Raw genomic sequence first — 22,080 nt, forward strand, 5'->3', positions numbered from 1 at the left:
GAACCCCAGCTGCTGATCCCTGCCTGGGAAACTCTGCTCAGCATACTCAGGATGGGAACCTGGCGTTACAGGTTGCCCTCACTAATGCAACACCTTCCCTGAGCAACACAAAGGACATGTAATTAAACTTATTAATGCCTGCCCTTGTTTTCAGACTGTTCTCAGTTTCAACTGGCAGCAGGATTAATTACATTCAGAAGGACTCTGTCAGCTCGTACCAGATTCCAAACGTTGTTTTTGGCAGAGCAAACCTGAAGGATGATTTTAACCTGTGACATTCACCTGAGCATGGGTATTTGTTTAACAATGTGCCACTGCAAAGTTTGTCAGGGCAGCCTGCAAGCCCAGCACAGGACACTGATGGCATTTGTGACGTGCAAAAGGGAAAAGGGCATCAGGAGCAGGATGCAAAAGGTGACCTGAATTTCAATAATCAAAAATATTTCCAAGAAGCCTCTTTCCCATAAGAAGAATGATATCAACATGACACAGTCAACAGAAATCAACACTTATATTAAAAGACACTTTTATCACATCAGCCTAAACCAGCCTAAATAGTGCCAGATCTGGGGACATCATACGCAAACATCAGTGACAGATCCGCCGCTCCAATCTGGAGCCCGAGTCACAGCACAGCCCTGGCACAAGTCATCCCCACAGCCTCCGGAGCCAGCAGGGACCGCAGGGCCCCAACAAACACCTGGGGCACGTCCATGGCAGCAGAAGCAAAACCGGGACCAGGGACCGAGCCGGAGCCCCCTGCTCCCTGCAGCACCCACGGCAGAACGCCGGGGTGCTCCCAGCTGCACCCCACGATCACCACCTTCCACGGGGGGAGCAGGGCGGGGATGAGGGGTTTGATTTTTATCACCTAAATTTTGCGTAACATCAGTCCGGAGGCGGAATCTGGACAAGGCGGCAAAGGCGAGGCAGGATGTGTCCTCCTGGACCAAGCAGACGGAAATGGAGCCGCAAGGCCCATCTCCAGAGCGCGGCTGCCGAGCCCGGGCGCGGATGATGAAACGCCGCCCAGGATGGAAACAAACCGCGAACGGCCGGAACGAGGGACGGAGCGCGGCCGCACATCCCCGGGCCGGGCCGGGCGCGGCTGTCAGCGCCGGTCCCTCCAGCGCGGCGGCCTCCGCGCCCCGGCCCCGCTGCGCGCCCGCCGCCCCCGGCCCGCCCCGGCCCCGGCCCCGGCCCGCCCGGCCCCGCCGCGGCCGCTGCGCTCGGGGCGCGGTGCGGGAGCCGCCGGTCGGGGCGCGGGGCCGGGCGCGGAGTTGGCGCTGCCCGCGCAGCCCGGGCACGGCCGCCAGCCCCGCACTCACCCGCAGGGCCCGCGCCCCGCCGCGCCGCCGCTGCGCCGCCGCCCCGCTCGGGCTGGGCCATGCCGCGCTCCCGCCGCCGCCACCGCGGGCGGGGACCCCCGGCCCCGCCGCCCCCGGCCCCCGCCCCGGGCCGGCCCCGCCGCCGCTCCGCCCCGCCGCGGCCCATTGGCTGCGCTGTAGCTGGGCAGAGCGCCCCGGGCCCGCCGCCCCCGGAGCGCGGGCTCGCCGTGGGGGGCACTGGGTGCGTTTCGCTCCCCGCCGCGGCCGGGAGCACCGGGCACCCCCTCGGCTCCCGCCGCCGCCCAGCAGCGCCCGTGCCCCGCGGTCCCCGAGCCGCTCACCCCTCGCCTCATGCCGCCTCTCTCGCCCGTCGCCCTCATTCTGTTGCGATAAACCGGGGTACGGCGCAGCTCTCCGGGAGCCCGAGTCGAGCGGCGGCTGCCGCCCGCCCCGCCGCGTTCCCCGGGCCGGCACCGGGAGGGGAGGGACGGCGCCGCCCGCCCGCCTGTCCCTGCCCTCGGCCGCGCAGCGCATTCCTTTCCCGTTTGGGAGAGCCGAGTCACTGACCTTTGCAGCAGCGCGATCCACAGCAGGGAGTAGCGCCTGCAGCAGCAGCCGGCGGCCCCTGCGTGAGCCATGGTCCGCACCCCGCACGGAGCGCGCCCGCATCGGCGCCGAGTTCACCGGGGCGCTCCGGGCCGGGCTCCCCGGCGGGGGCCGGGGCCGCGGGGCTCAGGCCCGGGCGGCCTCACGGAACGCGGGGCCCGGGGCAGCAGGTGAGCGGCAAGGGAGATGTGAGGCAGCGGAGAGGAGACGGAAAGGCTGCGCGGCATGGTCCCACTGTCCCGACTGCCACCATCCTCAGCCAGCCCACGCCGACACGTTCCCAGAGCCAGACTGCTGCTGTCATCCTGGCGTATTCAAATGCCTCCATTACTCATCAAGAACAAAGTAGGACTATCTAGTAAATGAAAAACCACCACATGGCACTGTCCCCTGCCTCTTACTAATGGCTGCTTCCTCTTCCACTTTTCAAAGGCTACTGTCCATGTTTGCAGCGAAGCACAAATCCTGCAGCTTATGCGAGGCAGCTCCGGCTCAGCGCAGAAAGCCGACACCTGGGCTGCAAACGCTCGTCAGCTTTGGAGGGGCAAACGCCAACAGCGACAAACATCCCCAGGTGACAGGAATACTCGAGGTTCCTCCAGAGCACAGGAGAAGGAAGCAGGTCTCAGGGTAGGAGGTCACAGGAGCAGGTCCTGCCCGAGGCAGCAGGCACAAGTCTCGCCTCCTCCCGGGACTCACAAGCCGGATTCCCAGACAGACCATTCCTCCAGCCAGCGCCACCGTGCACGGCACTGACAAACCAGTCAAAATTTGCAGGTTCTCTGCCCAGTTCCAACACTAACACTCTGCACAGCCTCCCCTAAGTGCCTCTCCTCCTCAGCCAGAGAGGTGGCCATGACCCTCTCACCGCCAAAGGATCCAGAAAACACGAAGCAGGATTATTACTGGGCTTGGCTAGCAAGGAGCGCGGTCACCTAAGGCCGGTGGGGTCCCTTCTTCCTTCCAGAGCAAACTGGTCCCCAGTGTGCGCCAGGGACAGTGGCGCCAGCTCATCAGCCACGCTGGCAGCACAACGCCCCAGTCTCTGCCTGTCCCACCTTCCCTCCTTAGTGGAGGACATGCAGACCCCCTTTCCCTTGAAGTCTGCAAACAGTGCTCTGGATTTAGCACATTTTGCCTCATTTTTGCCTCCCCCATTCCCCCCACCAGCAGTTTGAAGTTTTCTCACCGTTTGCTGGCAGATGCCATGCAGAGAGACAAGCTCGCTGTCCTTGATCTGCTTTTCAGGGCTTCTATAAAGTAGGGCACCAGCATCAACCCAGCCTCAGGTTTTTGATACATTGCTGGAGTAGCCAAAAATAATAACAGGAAGCTTCAGTCAATCTTCTCCTTCTCAAACCTGCAGCAGCAGCAGCACGGGGGTCCTCTGTGTGGCAGAGCAGAACTACAGTGCCCAGCAGGCTCAGATGCCAGTCAGCAATGCAGGGCCATGCCCCCCTGCCAGCCAGGCTGCCCCCAGTCCTGCTCGGGGGTCTCACACGGAGCTCCTGCCTTGTGGGGTCCCCTTCCCCAGAGCCATCCGCGTTTTGCTGTCTGTATTTCCTTCAGCAGCTTATCTGTGTGGCTGCTGTGAAATGCTAAGGTCAAGTTACACTTTTACCAACCCTTTTATCTTCTGGCAAGGCACGAGAACGCAGAACCTGAACTTTGGAACGAGCCTTCGCACCTGCGCTGGGTGGAGAGCGGAGCAGACCCGAGGCAGAGGGAGAATTCAGGTTCCCTCTGCAGCCCAGCACTGGGACAGTCTGGAAGGAGGTATTGAACCCACCAAGCCTGCACTGGCTCTGCTGGGAACTGTGGCAGCTCCAGCTGACTTAAGGACCCAGCACAGCTCTGCTACAGCTTCCACATTGACAGCAAAGAGCAGCAGAGAGCTCTGTCTGCTGGGAACTGCCCAGTTGAATTCCCCCTGTCCCAAACCTGAAATTCCAGATGGTTGGTCTGTGCAGCACTGGGAAGTGAGCCAGGCATCAGGGGATGAGGTAACGTTTGACCTTGTAGCCTGTGTGCTGCACATTGATTCTCCACACTCACCTCAGCAAATGCCAACTGTGTTTTCCCAAAGTGACGTGGGCAGTGTCACTGTGCCCCTGTCCCACTGATCACTCTGAGGCTGGGCTGGTGTCTTAAACACACAAACCTGTTGGGACACAGATCTGTATAGGCCATTCCTTGCCCTCTCCCTCTCTGTGGTCTCTGGACACTTGTGTGGCTCAGGAGATACAGAAAGAAACTAAAACTCTGCAGACTGGGGCCTTGGGGACTGCTCTGTCCCCGTCCCCAGGGAGTGGCAGGCAGTGAGGGAGCCACATTCCACTGACTCAGTGTTCAAATACTGCTGCAGGGAGCATTTACTGCCACCAAGAAGAACTTGTACATCGACATCTCAGCTCATTTTGTCCAAGCCAGGGTTTCTGCAGCTTCCTTGCAGCGAGCTCGTAGCTCACTCCTCGTGTGCACAAGGTGCCGTTTCCCTGCAGACAGCTGTTCCTCTGTGCAGCAGGTGACACAGAGGTGCATGGCACAGCCGGAGCTGTGGCTGCCCCACAGTGCTGGCACAGTCCCCAGGCTCTGTGTGTGACCTCCACCCCACCCCTTCTTCACATTTACACTCCTGTTCCTGACAGGATCCCAGCACCACCCACCCTGCTCACTGCTCAACAAATGGCATTTGTGAAATGAAAGCCACCGTGCCCAGTCAGGGCAAGTTAAAGTATTTTTCCATGGGTTATTAGAGGAAGTTTTCCATTCCCAGTTATTATTTGTATTATTTTTAGTCCCCTTCTCTTGGGTCATGTTTTCTCCTCTGGTCCCAGCCAGGCCTGGCTGACTCTGTTTCCTTGGCTGGGCAGAGGAGGATGAGGATGGTCACAGCTTTGCCTCCAGCAGCCTTTCCACACTCCAGCCATGTTTGCATTTCAGAGCTATTAATCCTAGCTATCTCTCACTTTTTATTGACTGTGAAGCCAGTGCTTTGTGCTTTATGACCACACTGTCTATCACTGGGAAACAAACAATTTCCTAATAACCTTAAGGAGTCAGCAGTGGAAGGGACTGTGATTATCCACATCTACTCCAAATTTACACTTAAACTCAAATAGCCTTTGATGTCATAAATGCACTTGTTTTATAAAGTTGGAACAATCCCATATTCCAGCACAATTAACAGTATGATACATGGCTTTGCACAGCTGTTACTGATTGCTGCCTCTCCACCTGCTGCACTGACCCCAAAGCTGAGCTGCAGTGATGGGGCAGAGTTGGCTCAAGCACCCCTGAAAAATGGGGCACTGTTTCCATAGTGTTTATACTGAAAGAATATTTCCCTCTGCCTCCATCCCCTTTCTCAGCACCCAGACAGTGCATCGGACTGGCCAATTTCTCTTTCTGCTTATAATTAGCTTCACTTTTCTGCTCTCCTGGATAAGCATTAGACTTTCCTCTAGGAATGTAATCCCAATCCACAGGAAACCTGTCTTTACTGAGATGCCACTCATCTTTTCTGCAGGTTTTATTTAAAACAGAACATTGTTATTAGCAGCAGATTTTTCTAAACCTTTTTGTGAGGTCCCATTCCTGCAAACATCCAATATCATTCTGTGTGATTAGTCTCGCTTCAGAGACACCACTTAACATTCAACCACAATTTGAGCCAAGGCATTTGCAGGAGTCAAGTTTTGAATTTCAAATCAAAACTACAGAGGGGTACCAGTGGCGAATGACTTTGAGCCTGACAAACACAAATAGGTGTTTTAGCATCTAAACTACATTTTCCTGTGATTTGTCCTTCTGTCTAACCACACTGGCCTGTATAATGGCTTCAGTTTAATAGGGAAGAGCTGACTTTGGAGGCTGAATGATGTTCAACAAAATGCTGTTCTTAAAAAGCAATATCCAAAGAATGCAAAATTTATAATCAGAATAAAGTTGGGGAAATATTCTTTTGCTGCTGGTTAACTTCCCTTAAAGAAAAAAAGAAGAAAAGCTCAAAGCATTTTAAAGTTTGTTTGTGGTTTTTTATCCATAGCTGGCACCAGGATATAAAGCTAATTTCTTCCAATTGCTCTCTACCTTTTAGCCAGATAGGTTTTAGTGTCTTCTAGGGATGGATATAAAGCACATCACTCTCACAGGAGCCTTCTTTTCAGATGGGATGAGAGGTTCTTCTTCCATGGCCTTTTCTGGGAATGGCCCCTTTGTTTCCCCCAGAGCAGAGTGAGGCACAGCTCTGCACCAAAGCCAGGCCAGCCCCAGGGACCTCGCTGCACCATCCTGACTCTCCTGGACCATTCCAGACTCCTCGAGCAGGGATTAAACTTGGCAGAACTGGGGTGCACTGCATCACTTCTCCAGCTCATTTTTTTAAGTGCAAGTATCATTACTGCATTCTCCATGCAATGCCAAGGGCTGCTACTTCCAGAGCTGATGTAAAAATTGTTATTAAAACTTACAAACTGTGAAAAACTCTTAAAAAAGTCCAAATCCTGGCACTGGCCTAAATTAAATTACAGCCAGGAGCTGCCAGGGGTACGTGGATAAGCACAGAGCCAGGCGTGCGTGCAGTCCTTATCCACAGCCCACACCTGCTGCTCCCTCCTGCAAGCTGCACTAATGAACACAGTGTACAGCCCAGAGCATTTCAGATAAGGGAAAGGTCAGGGTGAAGACTCAGGAGTGAAGAACAGATTGAGCGGGGTTCATAAATGAAAACCCCATTTTAAATCTAAAATTAATTTTTTCAATAAATTAGGGCAAGTGAGCTTTCCTCCAGCTCAGACAATGCAGCTTTTCCTGGATATGGACCACTGGCAGGAGGAGGAAGCACATGTGCTCAGGAATCAATGCTAATACCCTCAAAAATTAATCTCTGAAAATTGCTTCAATGGAATAGAAACGATTTCAAATAAATCTCTGTATAGCAAGAGCTGACAGAATATCACAGTGATACCTGGAGTAGGTACAGACTGAAAAAAGCAGGCTTTGTGTTTTCTCACATAAGGTTGGTGTGGTTGCTGTGCCTTTGTGTGCCTCAGTTTCCCCACTGCAGACACAGGCAGGGGTATCAGGGAGTCTGTGAGGCTGCTGGGGCCTGCTAAGAGCCAGCTGGGTTACCCAGGGTGGACGTGGCTTCCCCAGGATGGAAACACTGCCCACCCCACTGGAGATGAGTCGTGGCTTGGCTTCCAGCACCCAGCCAGGACTGCTCTCCCCAGGGAAGGGAGGCCATGGGAGCCTGGCAATGCCAATGGCTGTGCCCTCTGTGCCCTCTGCTACCTGCAGGACCAAGCCATGGTGACAAGAAGCTCTGCAGATCTACACCAGCCCTCAGAAGAGCAGAGTCTCTCAGCCTGGCTGAGTAATGCATTAATTAACAGATGACAATGAGCAGAGTGTCAGCTTTGCTGCTGACAATTCACCCTGGGAGCTGAGCCCCCCCTTGGCTCCACCTGAGCCCTGCTGAGCTTCCAGGGGCTCCTGCTGCTCCTGCCCCGAGCACCCAGCCACAGCTCAGCACAAATCCTGGGCAAGGGACCCAGGGCCTGGCTGCCAGCAAAAGGGGAAGGAGCTGCAGAGCCATTCCTGTAAATGCCAGGCAGTCAGAGCCAGTAAATCATCCTCGCCTGAAACATTTTTTATGTTTTTCATGTCTTCTGGAGGGGATGTGGAGATTCCTGAATGAGTTCTCCCCATGAATGTCTCACCCTCATCTTCTAAACAAAGGAGCCAGAGGGGAGCTTGACCTAAAGCTTCACTGTGGAAGGGAATGGAGGCAGGAGCAGGGGCAGGTGTGAGCCCCAGTTCAGGAGCTGTACAGTAGAAGCAACTTTCTTTTCTAGCCAAGCTATTTTAAATCAATCTAGTTAGGCACATGCAAAGCACTGACAGAGATGCACTGAAACTGGTTTGATCCTTGCCTGAACAGGATTAACTTGCCTCAGTTATTAACCAAATTAAAGCCAGCTCATCATCATTGCAAAAATGACTTTATTTTACACTCACGGTTGTGCAGAATTTTTGTAGACAGAACCTGGAAGCATTTTCCTTTGTGAAAGGTGTTCAGGGTCACACAGAGCTCCCCACAGCCCAGCCAGTCTCAGTTAACTCCCTCAGGTAACCTGTGCCTGTCTCACCTACAATTTTTCTCTATTCTTAATGTCTAAACCTACATTTTAGGCCATTAGCCTGCACTGATGACAGGAAGAGTTAAAACTACTCAGACACACTAAGAGCCTGACTTGATGTAAATAGATTGAGTTAAAATAAACAGAGTTGCACAGACACCTTCCTTTCTGCTGGGGTTCACTCCTTGCTCCCAGTCCAGGCTCCATTTCCACTCACCACCACTGGTGAGAACTTTGCAGTTAAATCTGCAGGCAGAGCCCAAAAATTCTTATTTTACTTTCTTCTGAGAAAATGCAAAATGTTTGGATCTGGTTTAGATTTTGTTCTTGTATTTAATTTCTCAAAACACCGATTTCCACAAATATTTTCTCTTCCTCTGATGGAATATAAAACCATCATCCAACAACCCCCTCTGCCCTGCTGCCCATCCACTGAACTGCTGCTGTGCCACTGCACTGAAGCACTTGTTCTTATGCTGACAGATGCTAAGCTTAGGTCAAATCCCTGGGAATGCACGGGGCCAGCGTATGCTCCCAGAAACAAAACTGCAATCTGCTGCTGAGCTGATGAGCTGCCCTGGATTTACACCGTGCCTGGAGCCCGTGCTGGAGCTGCACAGAGCTCCCAGGGGCTGTGGCACAGAGGGGAGCTGGCCTGGGGGGCACAGCCCAGGGATGTCCCATCCCAGAGTGGGGATGAGCTTGGCTCCCCTCCCTCCAGTGACAGGGCTGCTCCTCCTGCCCCTGCCTGGCTGCCTTCATCCTCCATGCCAGTGCACCAAAACTGAAAGCACCAGGTGAGCTCCAAAAGAGCAACTGTGCTCTGAATACAGGGCAAAAGCAAAGCCCATCCTGGCCCGAGCAGCCCCAGCTGGCACTGGGTCACTGCACAAGCTCTCTCCTGTCTCACTCCCAGGGCACGAGGGCCACAGCTCACACTGCTGGGCCCACAGGTGGCACAGGGACAGGGACAGGCTGGCACAGGGCATGCTGCAGAGAGATTCAAACAACTGCCAAGTGAGAAAAATGTTCCGTGATTTCTTCACTTCTTTGGACACTCGAGAGAAGCACAAGTGATGAGGATCTGGCTGGCTGATGTGAGGACAGAGCAGGAATCTTCCCTGGGATGAGGGATGGGTTAAATGCTCTGTGCTCTCCAACCTACAGCTCTTGCAAAACCCAGATGCACCAGCAGCTGCCACACAGAATACAGAGAATTTGGGAAAAGCTGCCAAGTGCCTTGTCTGTTAAGTGCCTACAACACTCACATCCATGTTACAAATGATGGGATAATAACTCAAGATTTTTTGCTTATGGATATTTTTTTTCCTTAGCTTTGTTTTTTTTTTAAAGTGATTAGAGCTGAGGGAATGTGTTAGCCCAGTCCCTGGGCAAAAATCAGTTTCAGTTCTGGGAGCTGCAAGGATGCAGCAAAGGACTGAATATTATACCCAGTCTGAACACTGTGGTTTGGGAGAAGGCAATAAAACCCTCCCTGCATTAGGCTGATGTGCAATTCCTGAGTACAGCCTTGGCCTGCCTGCCTTTGACATGTGGCTTCCCTTATTCCATCCCTTAAACACTTTATTACTTTATACACTTCAAGAAACAAAACAACTTTTTAATTCCTTTGCCTGTAGAAGTGTGAAAGCAACTTCTTCCTAAATGCAGTGAGATCCCAAGTGGAGCCAGGAAGCCACTTGAGTTGTGCACCATAAACACTTCCACAATGTGAATTAATAAGTCTCTCTGAGGATTGGGAAGTGTGCCACATGCAGCATTTCTGAGTCCACAGCCCTTTTATCTAAGTTGTTTTTTCCTTTATCCTTGTCTCCCTCCATGACAGTTTGGAGATTTTTGGCATCCAAACTGCAGCCTGGCTTGTCAAGCTAAACATCAACTGAGCCTTTATATGTACGTGAGAAATGAGAATAGAGACAAAAATAGTTATTAACTGTGCTTTTAGAATACTGAACAAGCAGAATGGCTGTGTGCCAGTAAAGTCAGGCTTGGAGCAGTTCTGATCCACAGCTGTGACAGTGGCCAGCACTGCAGGCTCCAGTGAAGCCACTCCTGGGGCTGGATGGGGGAATTGTCCCCTCTGCAGGCTCTGTCACCCTGAGGATGCCATGCTGGGGCAGTGACCACATCAGCAGGTGGCAAGGGGCAATTTTCCATTGCAGACTTGGTGCTGCTGCCCTGTCTGCACCGTGGGAGGAGAGGAGGCTGCTCCTGGAGCACTCCAGGCGCTGGGATGGCTCCGTGGTGCAGACCCAAGCGTGGCACACAGGGACAGTGGGGACAGTCCCCTCCCAATCCACACTGTGACACTGGCAGGGCTCCTCCCGGAGCCCTCAGCATTCCAAGGAGGAGCCAAGTCCATCCCTTGGCTCTCAGAGCTCAGTGACGTTCCTTCCCTCAGTCACATCCACACAAACTGTTTCTCAGGGATGATCCCAGCTTGCTGCAAACACTAAAACAAGTTTGGAAACACTGGGAACACTGGACTCCATTAAAAAGAAGTGCTCCATGCCAAGGCTGAGAGAACAGGAATGTGACCCAGCGGGACAGCCTTGGCTTGCTCATGGCTCGTGGACAAAGCTCGCTCTCTCCCTTGCTTTTCACCACTGCCAAGCTGTGCCTCGCTCCCTTTATTCTGGCAAGTGCCTTTGGTAAAATGTACAAGAATTTCTCTCCATGGAGGGAATTTTAGAGGAGAAATGGAAAACGGTGCTGGGTGACCAGCTGGAGTTCAGCAAGGTGCTGGAACAAAGTCCTGCAAGGCTGTTATGGATGGCAGAACACCCAGCCCAGGACTGCAGGATGCTGCAATACCTGTGCCACACTTTGAATGGAATTTTAATTATAAATAGGAACAACAGACGTGGCCCAGATCCTCACTCACTGCCCGGTGTCCTCCCCACGCTTTGAAAAAAAGCCACTAAAACCAGAGATGTTCAGCTCCCCATTACAAGACTGCTAAAAACTCCAGCTCCTTTAGTAATTACTATAAAATACTTTCAGACAGTTTTTAAAAGCATTAGTGAGATAAAATGAAGAAAAGAAATACTGCTGTTAAAGGTATGTTAACCATTCCCCTTATCATCCAGCCACTTTATTTTAATGAGGTTTGTTTTACTTCTGCTATTTGCTTTGTCACACGGTGCAAGTCTCTGAGCATTTCTGGGTGAGATAAATGACTTTGGAGCAGGTGGGGCTGGCAGAGCTGAGGGCTGGTGGATGCCAGCCAGGCTGGGCACGCTGGAAAGGCACTTGTCACTCATGGCCTGTGTCACAGTGGGCAGGCAAAGCCTCTGCTTCCATCCCAGCTCAGCTCTGGGGGCTGCAGATCAGAGGGCTCGGAGAGAGCCTCACGCCGATCCCACGAGTGGAACACGGCTACAGGAGCTTTATTTATGGTGATATTAAATATGCAACAATCATTCCCCAACATCAGAGTAATAAACATCACTGCTCCATCTGATCTGGAATCAGCAAGCATGCTTCTCACATTCACAGGGAGAGACAAAATGCTGAATTATTTATGCTTTGACTATGAACAAATATAGAGAAAATAAGTGAGTTTGGTACAATGCAGCAGAGCAGATTCAGGGCAGATTATTGTACATCTTTCAATCAAAATAGACTCTCTCATTACTCTAAACAATTGTTTCTCCTCCAAAAGAAGTGACTTAAGGAAGTGTAATTAAGGGATACAGCACCAGCCACAGCAGTTCCATAGGAAGGCAGGGGCTGACTGACTTCCCAGGACATGGCAAGATCCATTCCGCTGGTAGGAGCAAATGTATTCCCAGCTATGTTCTACAAACTCCTTCTAAACCAAAAGAATCCCATGTGGTCACCAAGTACCAAAGCAGCAAACACAAAATTGGGCCATTCTGCCTCATATTTACACTTCTCATCGTGAACCAAACTGTGCCAGGCTTCTGTGGGCAGCAGAGGAGCTCTCTGAACGTGGAGTGTGTGGCTGTGCTGAGCCTCAGCCCTGCCACAGACGGATTTTAAATGTCCCAGGAAGCTCTGTCATTAAATGAATGAAAGGAGGATACTCCAGAGCTGCACAGACACCTTCCTACTTTCCATATAAATGCAGGATCGCTGTTACACCTTCCACTGCCCTGAGACCTGCAGCCAGAATTAGCTGATGTTTGCCATGCCCCGCTGACATTTCAAGCTTGGCAGGAATAAAAATCCAGCAAAAGTGGTGCAAGTGCAGGAGGAATGACAAGAATTCTGGGACAGGAATGCCCTCAGAGCCTGATTTTCAGCAGCCACATCAAGCCCTTTGCTACCCACATGTGTGTGCATGTGATAGGGAAGGGGATGAGATGGGAAAGAGGGGATGAGAGCTGTCCTTCAATTTCTCAACAGTTTCTTAACTTAAATCCTTCATTCTGAGCATAAGTACTAAATCAGGCTCAAGGAAGGAAAAACTTAATTAATCAGAGGTAGCCAAGTTCAAAGTGCGCCTGGGGTCGGCTTTATTACTCTCCTTCACTTTGGAGGTACAGGGTTTATGGATAATCCCTGTCTGCTGCAGAATGACAGCTATGGGCTGCTGAGTATTATTTCCTGGCAGTAACTAAATTTGAAGGTCTCCTTTCCTTCCACTCATCTTTTTAAAGTTTAATATTGTCACTGAAATATAACCAAGGGCCATATATAGCACAGGGGTTTAAAATGCTGTGCCCAGCCTGGTGACACCTGGTTCAGCTCCACTCGTGCCTTGCAGACTCCCCTCACCAAGGCTTTTGATCCCAGTGAAACTGGGAATAGCTGGAGATGAAAAAGGGCTGCTGGTGCCCTGAGCTAACAGGCCAAGCAAGCCCTCCATTATCTGCTTGCTGAGTACCTGCACATCCAGAACTCTGCTGCTCAGTCCAGGGAACTGTATCATCAGAAAAACCACTTGATTATCTCCATAACAAACACTTGATTTTCTCCATGCATGGAATCACTCCGGAATTTAACCAACACCAACAGCCATCCATTACCTGATTAAACAGCAGCAGTGACAGCACCACCAACAGCAGAATCAGGAGCTTGTGGAGCACCCCCTTGGCAGAACCAGTCTGCAGAGCTGCCCACACGCTCTGCACAGCCCAGGGGCTCAGGGATCTGATCCCTGCCCTGGACTGGGTGTTCCCTGCCCCAGGGCTGCAGTGAGCAGCCAGACATTGGAATGAACAGCCCCAGTTCCTGTCAGTGGGGCAGGGGCACAGGGCTCTGTGCCCAGCAGCCCATTCAGGAAAGGAGGATTCTCCCACAGCACACTCAGAACTGGCTTCTGCCTTATTCCCAAGCAGCTGGCAGCAGGCTGGGGGAGTCCTGCAGACCTGGCCATGGTTATGGATCATCCTGCTCACTCTGGACACAGAGCCCTGTTCCAACACCCCACCAGCAGCAGAGGATGCAAGGAGCTGCCTGGGCCCCGGCCAGGGCTGGGCAGGTGCAGGAGCTCCCCAAGGGCTCCCTCAGTCGCTGAGGTGGGATCTGTGCCACAGACCAGCAACTTCCAGGGATGCAGTTGTTGAGCCTGGGATGGGCAGTTCTACCCCATGCCTAAATAGTAAAGCCAGCATTTAGTTCCTTCATCTCCACACGAAGTATCTCATTTCAATTTAATTTCACAGTTGTAATGGATTTTTCAAAAATATTCAAGAACATATTTACTTTCCAACATCTTATTTCCTTTCACATTTGAAAAAACTTTCTATCTAATCCCTCAAGTCATCCTACAGTCTGAATAATTTCAGGTTTTTAATCAATAGCTGTCAGACTTGTCAAATTACTTTAGGGACCACAAAGCAATTTTTAAACATTCATAAACCCTCGTAGAACAGTTAAGTGCACTGAATTTTAAAAGAAAGAGGAACTGAATAACACTGATCAAACAGGATTATATTCTGGCAAATTATAAATTAGTTTTTTTATGAATCTTCTCACAGCTACTTATCTAGTGTCAGGATTCTTCTGCTGCAGGAAGAAGTGACTGTTCACCTCTAGAGAAAGAAGCCTTTTCTCTCCTGTCTCCAAGGCTCCTTAGCAGGAGCAGGGTGCAACGCCTTTTTTGTTGTCTTTTTAAAAAGCAACATCATTACCCAGCCAGCTGCCCGGGGGTTCTCTCCATCACCCAGAGATGGCCAAGCTGCTGCTCCAGAGCTCTGCAAAAGCATCTTGGCTCCTGGCACCCTTCCCAACACAGACTTTGCTTCCCAGTGTGCTTCTGGCATGTGCATCTGTCTGACACGTCAGTCTAGAAATGAGGGTCGCCAAAAGTTCTCAATTTATTGGACATCTGCACCAAACCACAGCTTGAACCTTTTATGGGGCTGATTTTGCACATTGCATAAAGTCAAACTCTGAGGTGACTGTGGGAGCCTGTGCTGCTGTTGCCTGTTCTGTGTTTGCTCTGGGAGGAGAGATCAGGAACATGTGAAGAAGTCAAACATGTTCCTCCAGAAATGACTTTACACACCACAGCCCCACGTCACCACTGCAGCGTCTCTCCTAAATTTGAGGGATGTGGCCTGAATAGGGAGGAAGAAAGGGAGCTTCATAGCTGCACTGGGAATGCTGGAAGTCTTCCAGGAAAAAGTGCAGTTCAGATCAAAGAGGAGCTGAAGGATGGTGAGAAGAAAGGAACGTTTGCTGAGAAGAAAGGAACGCTTGGCTGGCCACGTTTGGCTGGCCACATGCAAACAAACCAACCCCAACCCTCCATCCTCCTCCTTCCAGCTGAAGTGGCTCCTCTGCTGCCTCAGAGCCTCCCCAGACACACCTGCCCTGCTCCTGTCCCCATGGAGGCTGTGTCCCTCCCTGGCAGCAGCCCTGCTCGATGGGAAGAGCTGGAGGCTCAGAGCTCAGAGCCGTCTGTGGCTCTGGATCCACCAGGACAGCAGGGACATCCCTGTGCCCTGGCTGCTGAGCCCAGGATGGGCAGGACAGGGCTTTCCTGGGAGGGATCAGTGCTCGGGCAGGGCAGGGAGCAGGACACAGGCAGCACATGGGGGTGCTGAGGTGCTGGGATTGCACCTCTGCTGCTGCTTCACATCCAGTGGGGACAGAGCCACGAGCCAGGGCCCAGGCCCCTCTGGAATGCTTCACCTTTCCGCCTGGTTCAGCCCTTGTCTTGCTTTCCATGCTCACCCAGTTGTCACCTTGTCTCTGCCTTTCCATGCTCTCCACACGTTTGTCAGCCCTGCCTGCCTTCCCATGCCCACACACAGGTTTGTGGCTGCTCAGCTCTGTCAGCCCTGCTCCCACCCCGGCATTAAACACACACCCAGCTCCCTGCATCTGCTGGAGATGTCCTTTGCCAGAGATGGGCAATTTTGTCTGCAAAGCCCCTTCATACCAAACAATGGCTGCCTTTAACCTCTGCACTGGTTTCTGGTTTCCAGAAGGACTCTTGCTGTTGCCATCCCCATCAGCTCACACTGACAGCAGCAGGGGAGCCCCATCCTTCCATGGTGCAGCTGCTGCTGCCCAGGCACAGCTGCCCTGGAGCTGAGCTGAGCACACACAGATCTGTGATATCCAGCTGACCTAGTTCTGACAGCAGTTCCATGCACAGAGCATTGCTGTGGGAGCTGATCCTGCCCCAGCTTTGGGAAGGATTCCTGCAGCCCAGGTGTCCAACATCTGCCCCAGCTGCTGCTCAGCCTCCAGCCAGGCCTGGGGCCCATCAGCACCCCGGGCTCGAGGAGCTGGGGAAGGGCCCTGCAGGAACTGCTCGTGAGCTCAATCCAGCCACAAATGTGGGATGTCTGCCTGATTCACAGTTGCTCTTTTTTGTAGTTCGTGTTGAAGACACAACATTTTTTCTCAATGAGAAAATCTCGGCAAGTTCTGAGGTTTTTGAGGCTTGCTTTGCTTTTCTTAGCGAGGTGCTTAGTGGGTCTGTCAAGCTTGACATCACAGACATCAAAAATGTGATATTCTCATTCAGTTTTCTCTATATTTAGCTTGTTTTCCTGTATTTAGCTGATTGCTGTTTGCCCAGTGAAGCAGAAACCCAAACCTCAGAGCATTGTGATCAACAATTTGATCTCAAGACCTAAAAAACCAGTAAATAATAATAAATCTAAATAAACAGGAGCAGGACACTGAGCAGATGAGTTCAGTAAATGACAAAGCAAACTTTTCCTTTCAACTGAAATGACTAATCCCCCTGAATTACACTTGATAAGGATTCAGGCATGTCATTACTTTGTATTAGTAATAATAACAATAATAAAATCCAAGTACCTTTTGTTGTGAGATACCCTGATCAGGGATTTGTTAAAGAACATTTTATTTCAGAGCTATTTCATTAAATGTAAAAATTAAACTGGAGACAAGAGGCTGTGATTTGTGGGGGGAAAAGTAACTGGAATAAAGAGGCACTTGGAGGATCTAAAAAGTGATAAACACCCTAAAAGAAGCACTGAAGAGCAAATTGTCATGTTCAGAGAGAGAAACCTGCCCGGAACCCCCCAGGACAAAAAACAGAGAAGCCAACTGAATAAAATACAAGCAGAGAAGGGGGGAAAGCTCCAGAAATGGAGTAAGAAAGTTGAAACAATTACTCCAAAGATGAATTTTAAGTTGTGGTCAGTGTCCTCAATCTGTTTCCCCATCCTCTGGGTGCGTTCCCTTCCCCAGAGGGCAATGCAGAGGCAGCAGGGAGGGAGGCAGGAGCTGGCCTTGCCACCACGCTGGTGTCCCTGTTCCCTGCCCTCCTGGCTCTGCCCTCCTGCCCCCTCACTGCAGCTCCTGCAGAACGTTTGTTTGTCCTTATCTGCATTTGTGAAGCATTTCACAAACTCCAGCAGTGCCCCAGGGAGCTGTGCCTTGGTCTGCATGGCCTGGGAGCTGGGAATGGCTCAGGAACTGGCTGGAATGGTTCGGATCCTGCATGTGGAGGGGTGGGAGCTGATCCAAGGTGGGTGGGAAGAGGAAGATGATCAAAGGGAAAAGCTTGGATCTCTCTGAATACATCGGGTTTCTCTTAAGCCAGGCTGTATCTTCCCTTTCCAGAACATCTCCCTCACACCTGCCAATGTGGTTTTTAACTTTTAAAATAGTTGGTGCCGCTTCCAAAATGTGTCTGCAACATTTCCAGAAGTGATAGTTTCCCTAATAAGAAAAATGAAGCCCTTCCTGACTGAATGCTGTCATTAGTAACCCCTCAGTGCCGTGCTGGCCCCCTGCTATCCCAGAGCCATTCAGCGTGTACCTGCTGGCTGGAGGTGCCCTCGGAGCCCGGCTGTGGCACTGGCACTGAATGGATCCCACCCAGCTGGGCTGCTGTGGCACTGGTGCTAATGGACAGGAACAGCCCCAGCTTTCAGAGCCCTGAGTGCTTTTCACAGCTGAGTGACTGAGGCACAGCCAGGCCGCAGCTGGGGGAGAGCTCTCGTGCTGTCAGTGTCACAGCCAGCTCTGAACTGCCAACACAGACAAACTCATGCCCATCTGAAACCCCACTGAAACGCTCAGTGCTGCAGGAAGATTTCTAGGCAGAAAAGTGGAGGAAATGCCACATGAAGGGGTAAACCTGTGGACAGTCCTGCCAAGGAGAGCATTCTGGCACAGCCTGTGAGTGGTACTTGGGCTTGGAACCCCAACACCAGGGGAGTTATCCTGTGTTACACCTCATTCCTCTCATCAAAACAATAAACCTGGCTCAGGAATGCAGGTCCATAGAAATACTGGCAGATCTGGCCTTAATACACAAGTTTCTAACTAACACCAACTTTAGTGTCTGTGTGAGCAAAGAGTCTCTGGGGTCTGTGATCAGGGAACAATTCTGTTTCAGGCCTGGATTGATGGTGTGGTGCAGCTGTGCACAGGGGGCTCAGGGATCCACGAGTTTGGTTCCAAAGCACTTTTAGGAGATCTTCCCACAGCACAGAGGGCACTCACAGGGCTCCTGGTGATCCATGAGGCTGCCAGGACAGGGTAGGGACTGGAACATCTTTGCCAAGCAGCTCCTGACAAAGCAGGAGGAAGAAGCAGAGATGGAAAATACCCTGAGGTTATAAGATATTTAAAAAAAAAAAAAAAGTCCAATTGAGAAATTATTCCTGGGATTTGATTTGTTGCCATTCCCATTGGCATTTCTGGGAAATTTTCTTTTTATAAATAAAATATATTTTAAAGTAAAATGTCTTGCTTCTAGGTTTTCTGGTGCAACCCAGTGAAGAAGACTGCATAATATCTTTGTAGAAAATAAAGCTCAATTATCTTATAGGCCTTGGATCTGTGCTGCAATTGTAGCAATGGGATGGGTGCCCCGAGCAACAGGAACTGTGCAAATATAGAAAGTGAACAAAGCCACAGAGATTCACCATTTCAAACAAAAACTGCTGCAGTCATCCAGTCATTCATGGAAGGAATATGGTCTGCAGCTGCTGCCTGCTGGAGAGCCTAGAATCAGACAGTCCACAATGGTTTGGCTTGGAAGGGCCGTTAAAACTCAATCCATTCCACCCCTGCCAGGGGCAGGGACACCTTCCACTATCCCAGGTTGCTCCAGCCTGGCCTTGGGCACTGCCAGGGATCCAGGGGCAGTCACAGCTGCTCTGGGCACCTGTGCCAGGGCCTGCCCACCCTCCCAGGGAGAAATTTCTGTGCTGCTGTGTTTCTGCTTTCACTTTGAGCCAATTACTCCTTATCCTCTGACCACACTTCCTGATAAAGAGTCACTCTTTGACGCTAGGAGGACTTATACAAGAGTAATTAGAAAATATTATCTATATATGTTAGATGTTACTGTTCCAAGAGCCCTTTCCTGTAAGCTGCTGGGAGGCCTGGCTGGCTTTGTGGCCTTTGGCAGGATTCTTCTCTGTCCTTTCACTCCTGTTCCCAGCTCAGTATCCCAGAACAAGCTCCATCTAACATGGGATCCTGCCTCCAGCAGGAAGGCAATCTTGTTAACAGAGAGAGAACACAGCTCCTGGCCCTTGAAGGCAGGCAGGCAGAGCCCTGAAACTTTGGATTTATTCTTCTTGCTGATGTTGGTTGCTTAGCTACAAATATTCTCAATGCTCATAAAAGCCTCTCTCCATTAGTCCTCACCACAAGGTTTTAAGTCCAGCCACAGTTTATTTTTCTTGAAACCTAGGTGATGAAATTTCTGCATGTGAGCTGGAGAATGCCCTGTTCCCTGTGCAGAGCCTGACAAGTGCTGTGAGCACGAGCAGGAGCACAGGAGATGTCACCCTCCAGCACCCAAGATGGGCAACAGAGCCCGGCTCTGATGTAAGAGCACGCTTAAAAAAGGAAACAGAAAGGGAAGAAAAAAGTAAGAGCCAAGACTGATGAACCAAAGTGAGCCTGCAGCTGAAGCAGAGCTGCTGGCAGCTCGTCCTGTGGAGCTCTTTGAGGCAATGCCTGCAAAGTGACAGCTCTGCTCAGCATCTGCTCCCAGGCTAACGCAGCCGTGGGCAAACCAGGCCGGATGGGATCAGCTGGTACAGGTCTGGCACAGCATCCCCAGCACACGATGCTGTCCCACAGAGCTCCTCTCCCAGCCCTGCCGTGTGTCCCTCGCTGCATGTGGCTGCTGCAAGGTGGGAGAACTCCTTAACCTGGGGAGAGCCAGCTCCTTCCCACCCTGCTCTGCCGCTGTGTGAGGGACAGGAAAAGGCCAGCAACAGGTGACATGAGTCACTGGGAAATGATGGCCTGGTCTCAGGCAGGGAGAAATAAAATGACTGGAAACAATCATCTTGTGGAGCTGCCCGGCAGAGAACAAAGGGAGTTGGTCTGGGTAGGAACCCAGGGACAATGGTGGCACCAGCTGTGGGGACAGGGCAGCCAACAGAAATCCAAAGTGGGCTTTTTCCTGCCTGCTGAAATTAGAGAACAATGAGCAAAACCTCTGTGGTAGGAAAGGGAAGCAGCTCAGCAGGAACACACAGCTCTGGCACCCAAGTGCTTCCAGCAGCACCCAGCTCCTCCCAGCCCAAACTGGAATTCTGTAATCCCAGAATTACTGGATAGGAAGGAACAGACATGCACACAGAACTGTGAGTGCTGTCACATTCTGATGACTAAAAGCTGGAACACTTGAACAGTGAAAAGCACCTTTTGGGCTCACAGTGCCTCGTGTTTGGTGAGCAGGTAGCAGAGGAACACACTGGGAGTCAAGGGTCTCTTTATCAAACTAATTTCTTAACAAACAACCTTGCAATGATGCCAAGAGAGAGCAGAAAGCTCCCAGTCAGCACTGCTCTGCAATCAGCGATTAATTTGTTGCCCGATGCTTTGCTTGCTGCCCATGACAGAGCTCATAAATCCTCATTTTTATTGATGTCCTGGCCGAAGGGCCATGCTGGAAAGGGCTGCCTTGTGCTGCAGGTGTGCTGGGCAATCACCTTGCAGGATATGACAAACTGCTTAGAGGCTTTTGTAAAGCCTTTTAATCATTTTATCCGTCTAATTCTTGTTTTTATTGTCTTTGCTGTAAATCCATGGCAGCAGCTCAATTTGCATCCTGCTCTTTCTGGGCAATGGAGTGTGAGACCCTCCCATGGCAGCAGGGCAGGGGCTGTCCCCCTCAGTGCCACAGCACCACACAGAGCATCTGCAGTGCCACCAGCAAGGTCCCAGTCAGGCCCAGTGGAACTGGGGCCCTTCTCCCCCAGTCCTGGCTGCTGCTGTTACCACAGTGCAGGGGATGGCATGAAGAAAAATGGCGCCTGTTTAAAAGAGACAGAAAATTCCTCTATGGTGAAGAGGTGGAAGAAGGAACCAGTGCTGGGGGAAGGGAGAGTCTATTGGAAAAAGTTTCCATCAATGTCTACTGGCCAAGTCTTTAGAAGTATTGAAGTCTGGGTCTTAACAAGTGTTAAAATCTGGGTCTCCAGCACCTAAAACTGTGACTGAACAGAGCAGTGCCTTTACATGTTGGTATCCCAGGTGATACAACTCCAAGTTCTGTGAATGTCTCCTCTCAACACAAGTGACAATTGTATCTTATTAAATCTGTCATCAAATTGCAGCTCTCTGAAACAGTGCAAGTCAAAGAGAAGCAAAGCAGGGGGGTGTTTCTGTACAATACCCAGTGGAGCTGAGGGAGCCCTTTACATAAGAAAGGTGTTATTTCTGCCACTTGGAGCTGAAGGAAACTCAGGGAATTACTGAGAGCTTTCTCATCCCACTCACGATCTTCCCAGCTCCCCCAGGGCACTCCAGGACAGCCTGGGAGTGGCTGGGACAGCAGCAGGCACGGGGCTGTGCCTCAGGGAGCTGCAGCTCCATGCTCAGGGGTCACTGGAGGGAACAGAGACCTCCTGAGGAACTGGGGCTCCCCTTTGTCTCCAGTTCTGCTGTTCCAGTCGCTCCACTCCCATCTCCCTGTGCCAATATTGGCACTAACAAGGCCACAGGAGGCGGCTCAGCCTCACCAGAGGCTCTGTTATCTCCTCAAGCCCCACAGCAGCTCCAGTCCTGCCCAGAGACACTTCCCACTAATTGCTGTGCAGTGGGAAGGAGGATTGGGCCAGGAGGTGCAAACAGCCTGCAAGGTCACGCGTGCCTGGCTGGGCCTCTCCAAAGATCATCCACACCCAACCCTGCTTCATCACCGCTGCTCAGGTCCTGAAGCCATGGCTGGGAATCAAGAGGAAGCAAGGAGAGTCCTATCAGCTTACCTCTGAGCATTAACACAACCATTAATTACCACTTGCTCATCAAGCTACAGCTTAATGAGGACCAATAGAGATGGGGCCACGACCTTTCCTCCCTCCCTTCACACTCCTTTCCCTACACCCACGCTCTGAGCCGTGATCCCTGGTCCTGCCTAGGGTAGATGCTCAGTGTCACTGCTGGGACAACTCACCAGCTGTACCAGCTCACAAATCTGAATGAGGCTCAAAGCAAGCATTCCCTGCTTTCATTGTATTTACATGTTCCTAGTGTAGGTATCACAGAATCCCAGAACAGTTTGGGATTAAAGTTCACGTTGTTCTAAACCCTTGTCACGGGCAGGG

The 22,080-nt window shown here is 51.5% G+C and overlaps 1 protein-coding gene across 11 annotated transcripts in view; it reads right to left on the reverse strand.

The window, feature by feature from the left end:
• DAB2IP (DAB2 interacting protein) overlaps positions 1-22,080 on the reverse strand; it is a 151,665-nt gene that overhangs the window by 38,255 nt on the left and 91,330 nt on the right. Inside the window, exon 1 of one of the 11 annotated variants that reach the window (XM_064728042.1) lies at positions 1,896-2,234. The exons of 7 other annotated variants lie outside the window; for them this stretch is intronic. In XM_064728042.1, the coding sequence (XP_064584112.1) occupies positions 1,896-1,966 (71 nt within the window). In that variant the 5' untranslated portion in view covers positions 1,967-2,234. Of the gene's footprint in view, positions 1-871; positions 999-1,328; positions 1,409-1,669; positions 1,807-1,895; positions 2,235-22,080 lie in introns of those variants that run through there. 3 more of the 11 variants (XM_064728044.1, XM_064728043.1, XM_064728045.1) reach the window with 3 other exon arrangements.

This window comes from Zonotrichia leucophrys, chromosome 17, assembly GCF_028769735.1.
Source record: "Zonotrichia leucophrys gambelii isolate GWCS_2022_RI chromosome 17, RI_Zleu_2.0, whole genome shotgun sequence".
NCBI classification, from domain to species: Eukaryota; Metazoa; Chordata; class Aves; order Passeriformes; family Passerellidae; genus Zonotrichia; species Zonotrichia leucophrys.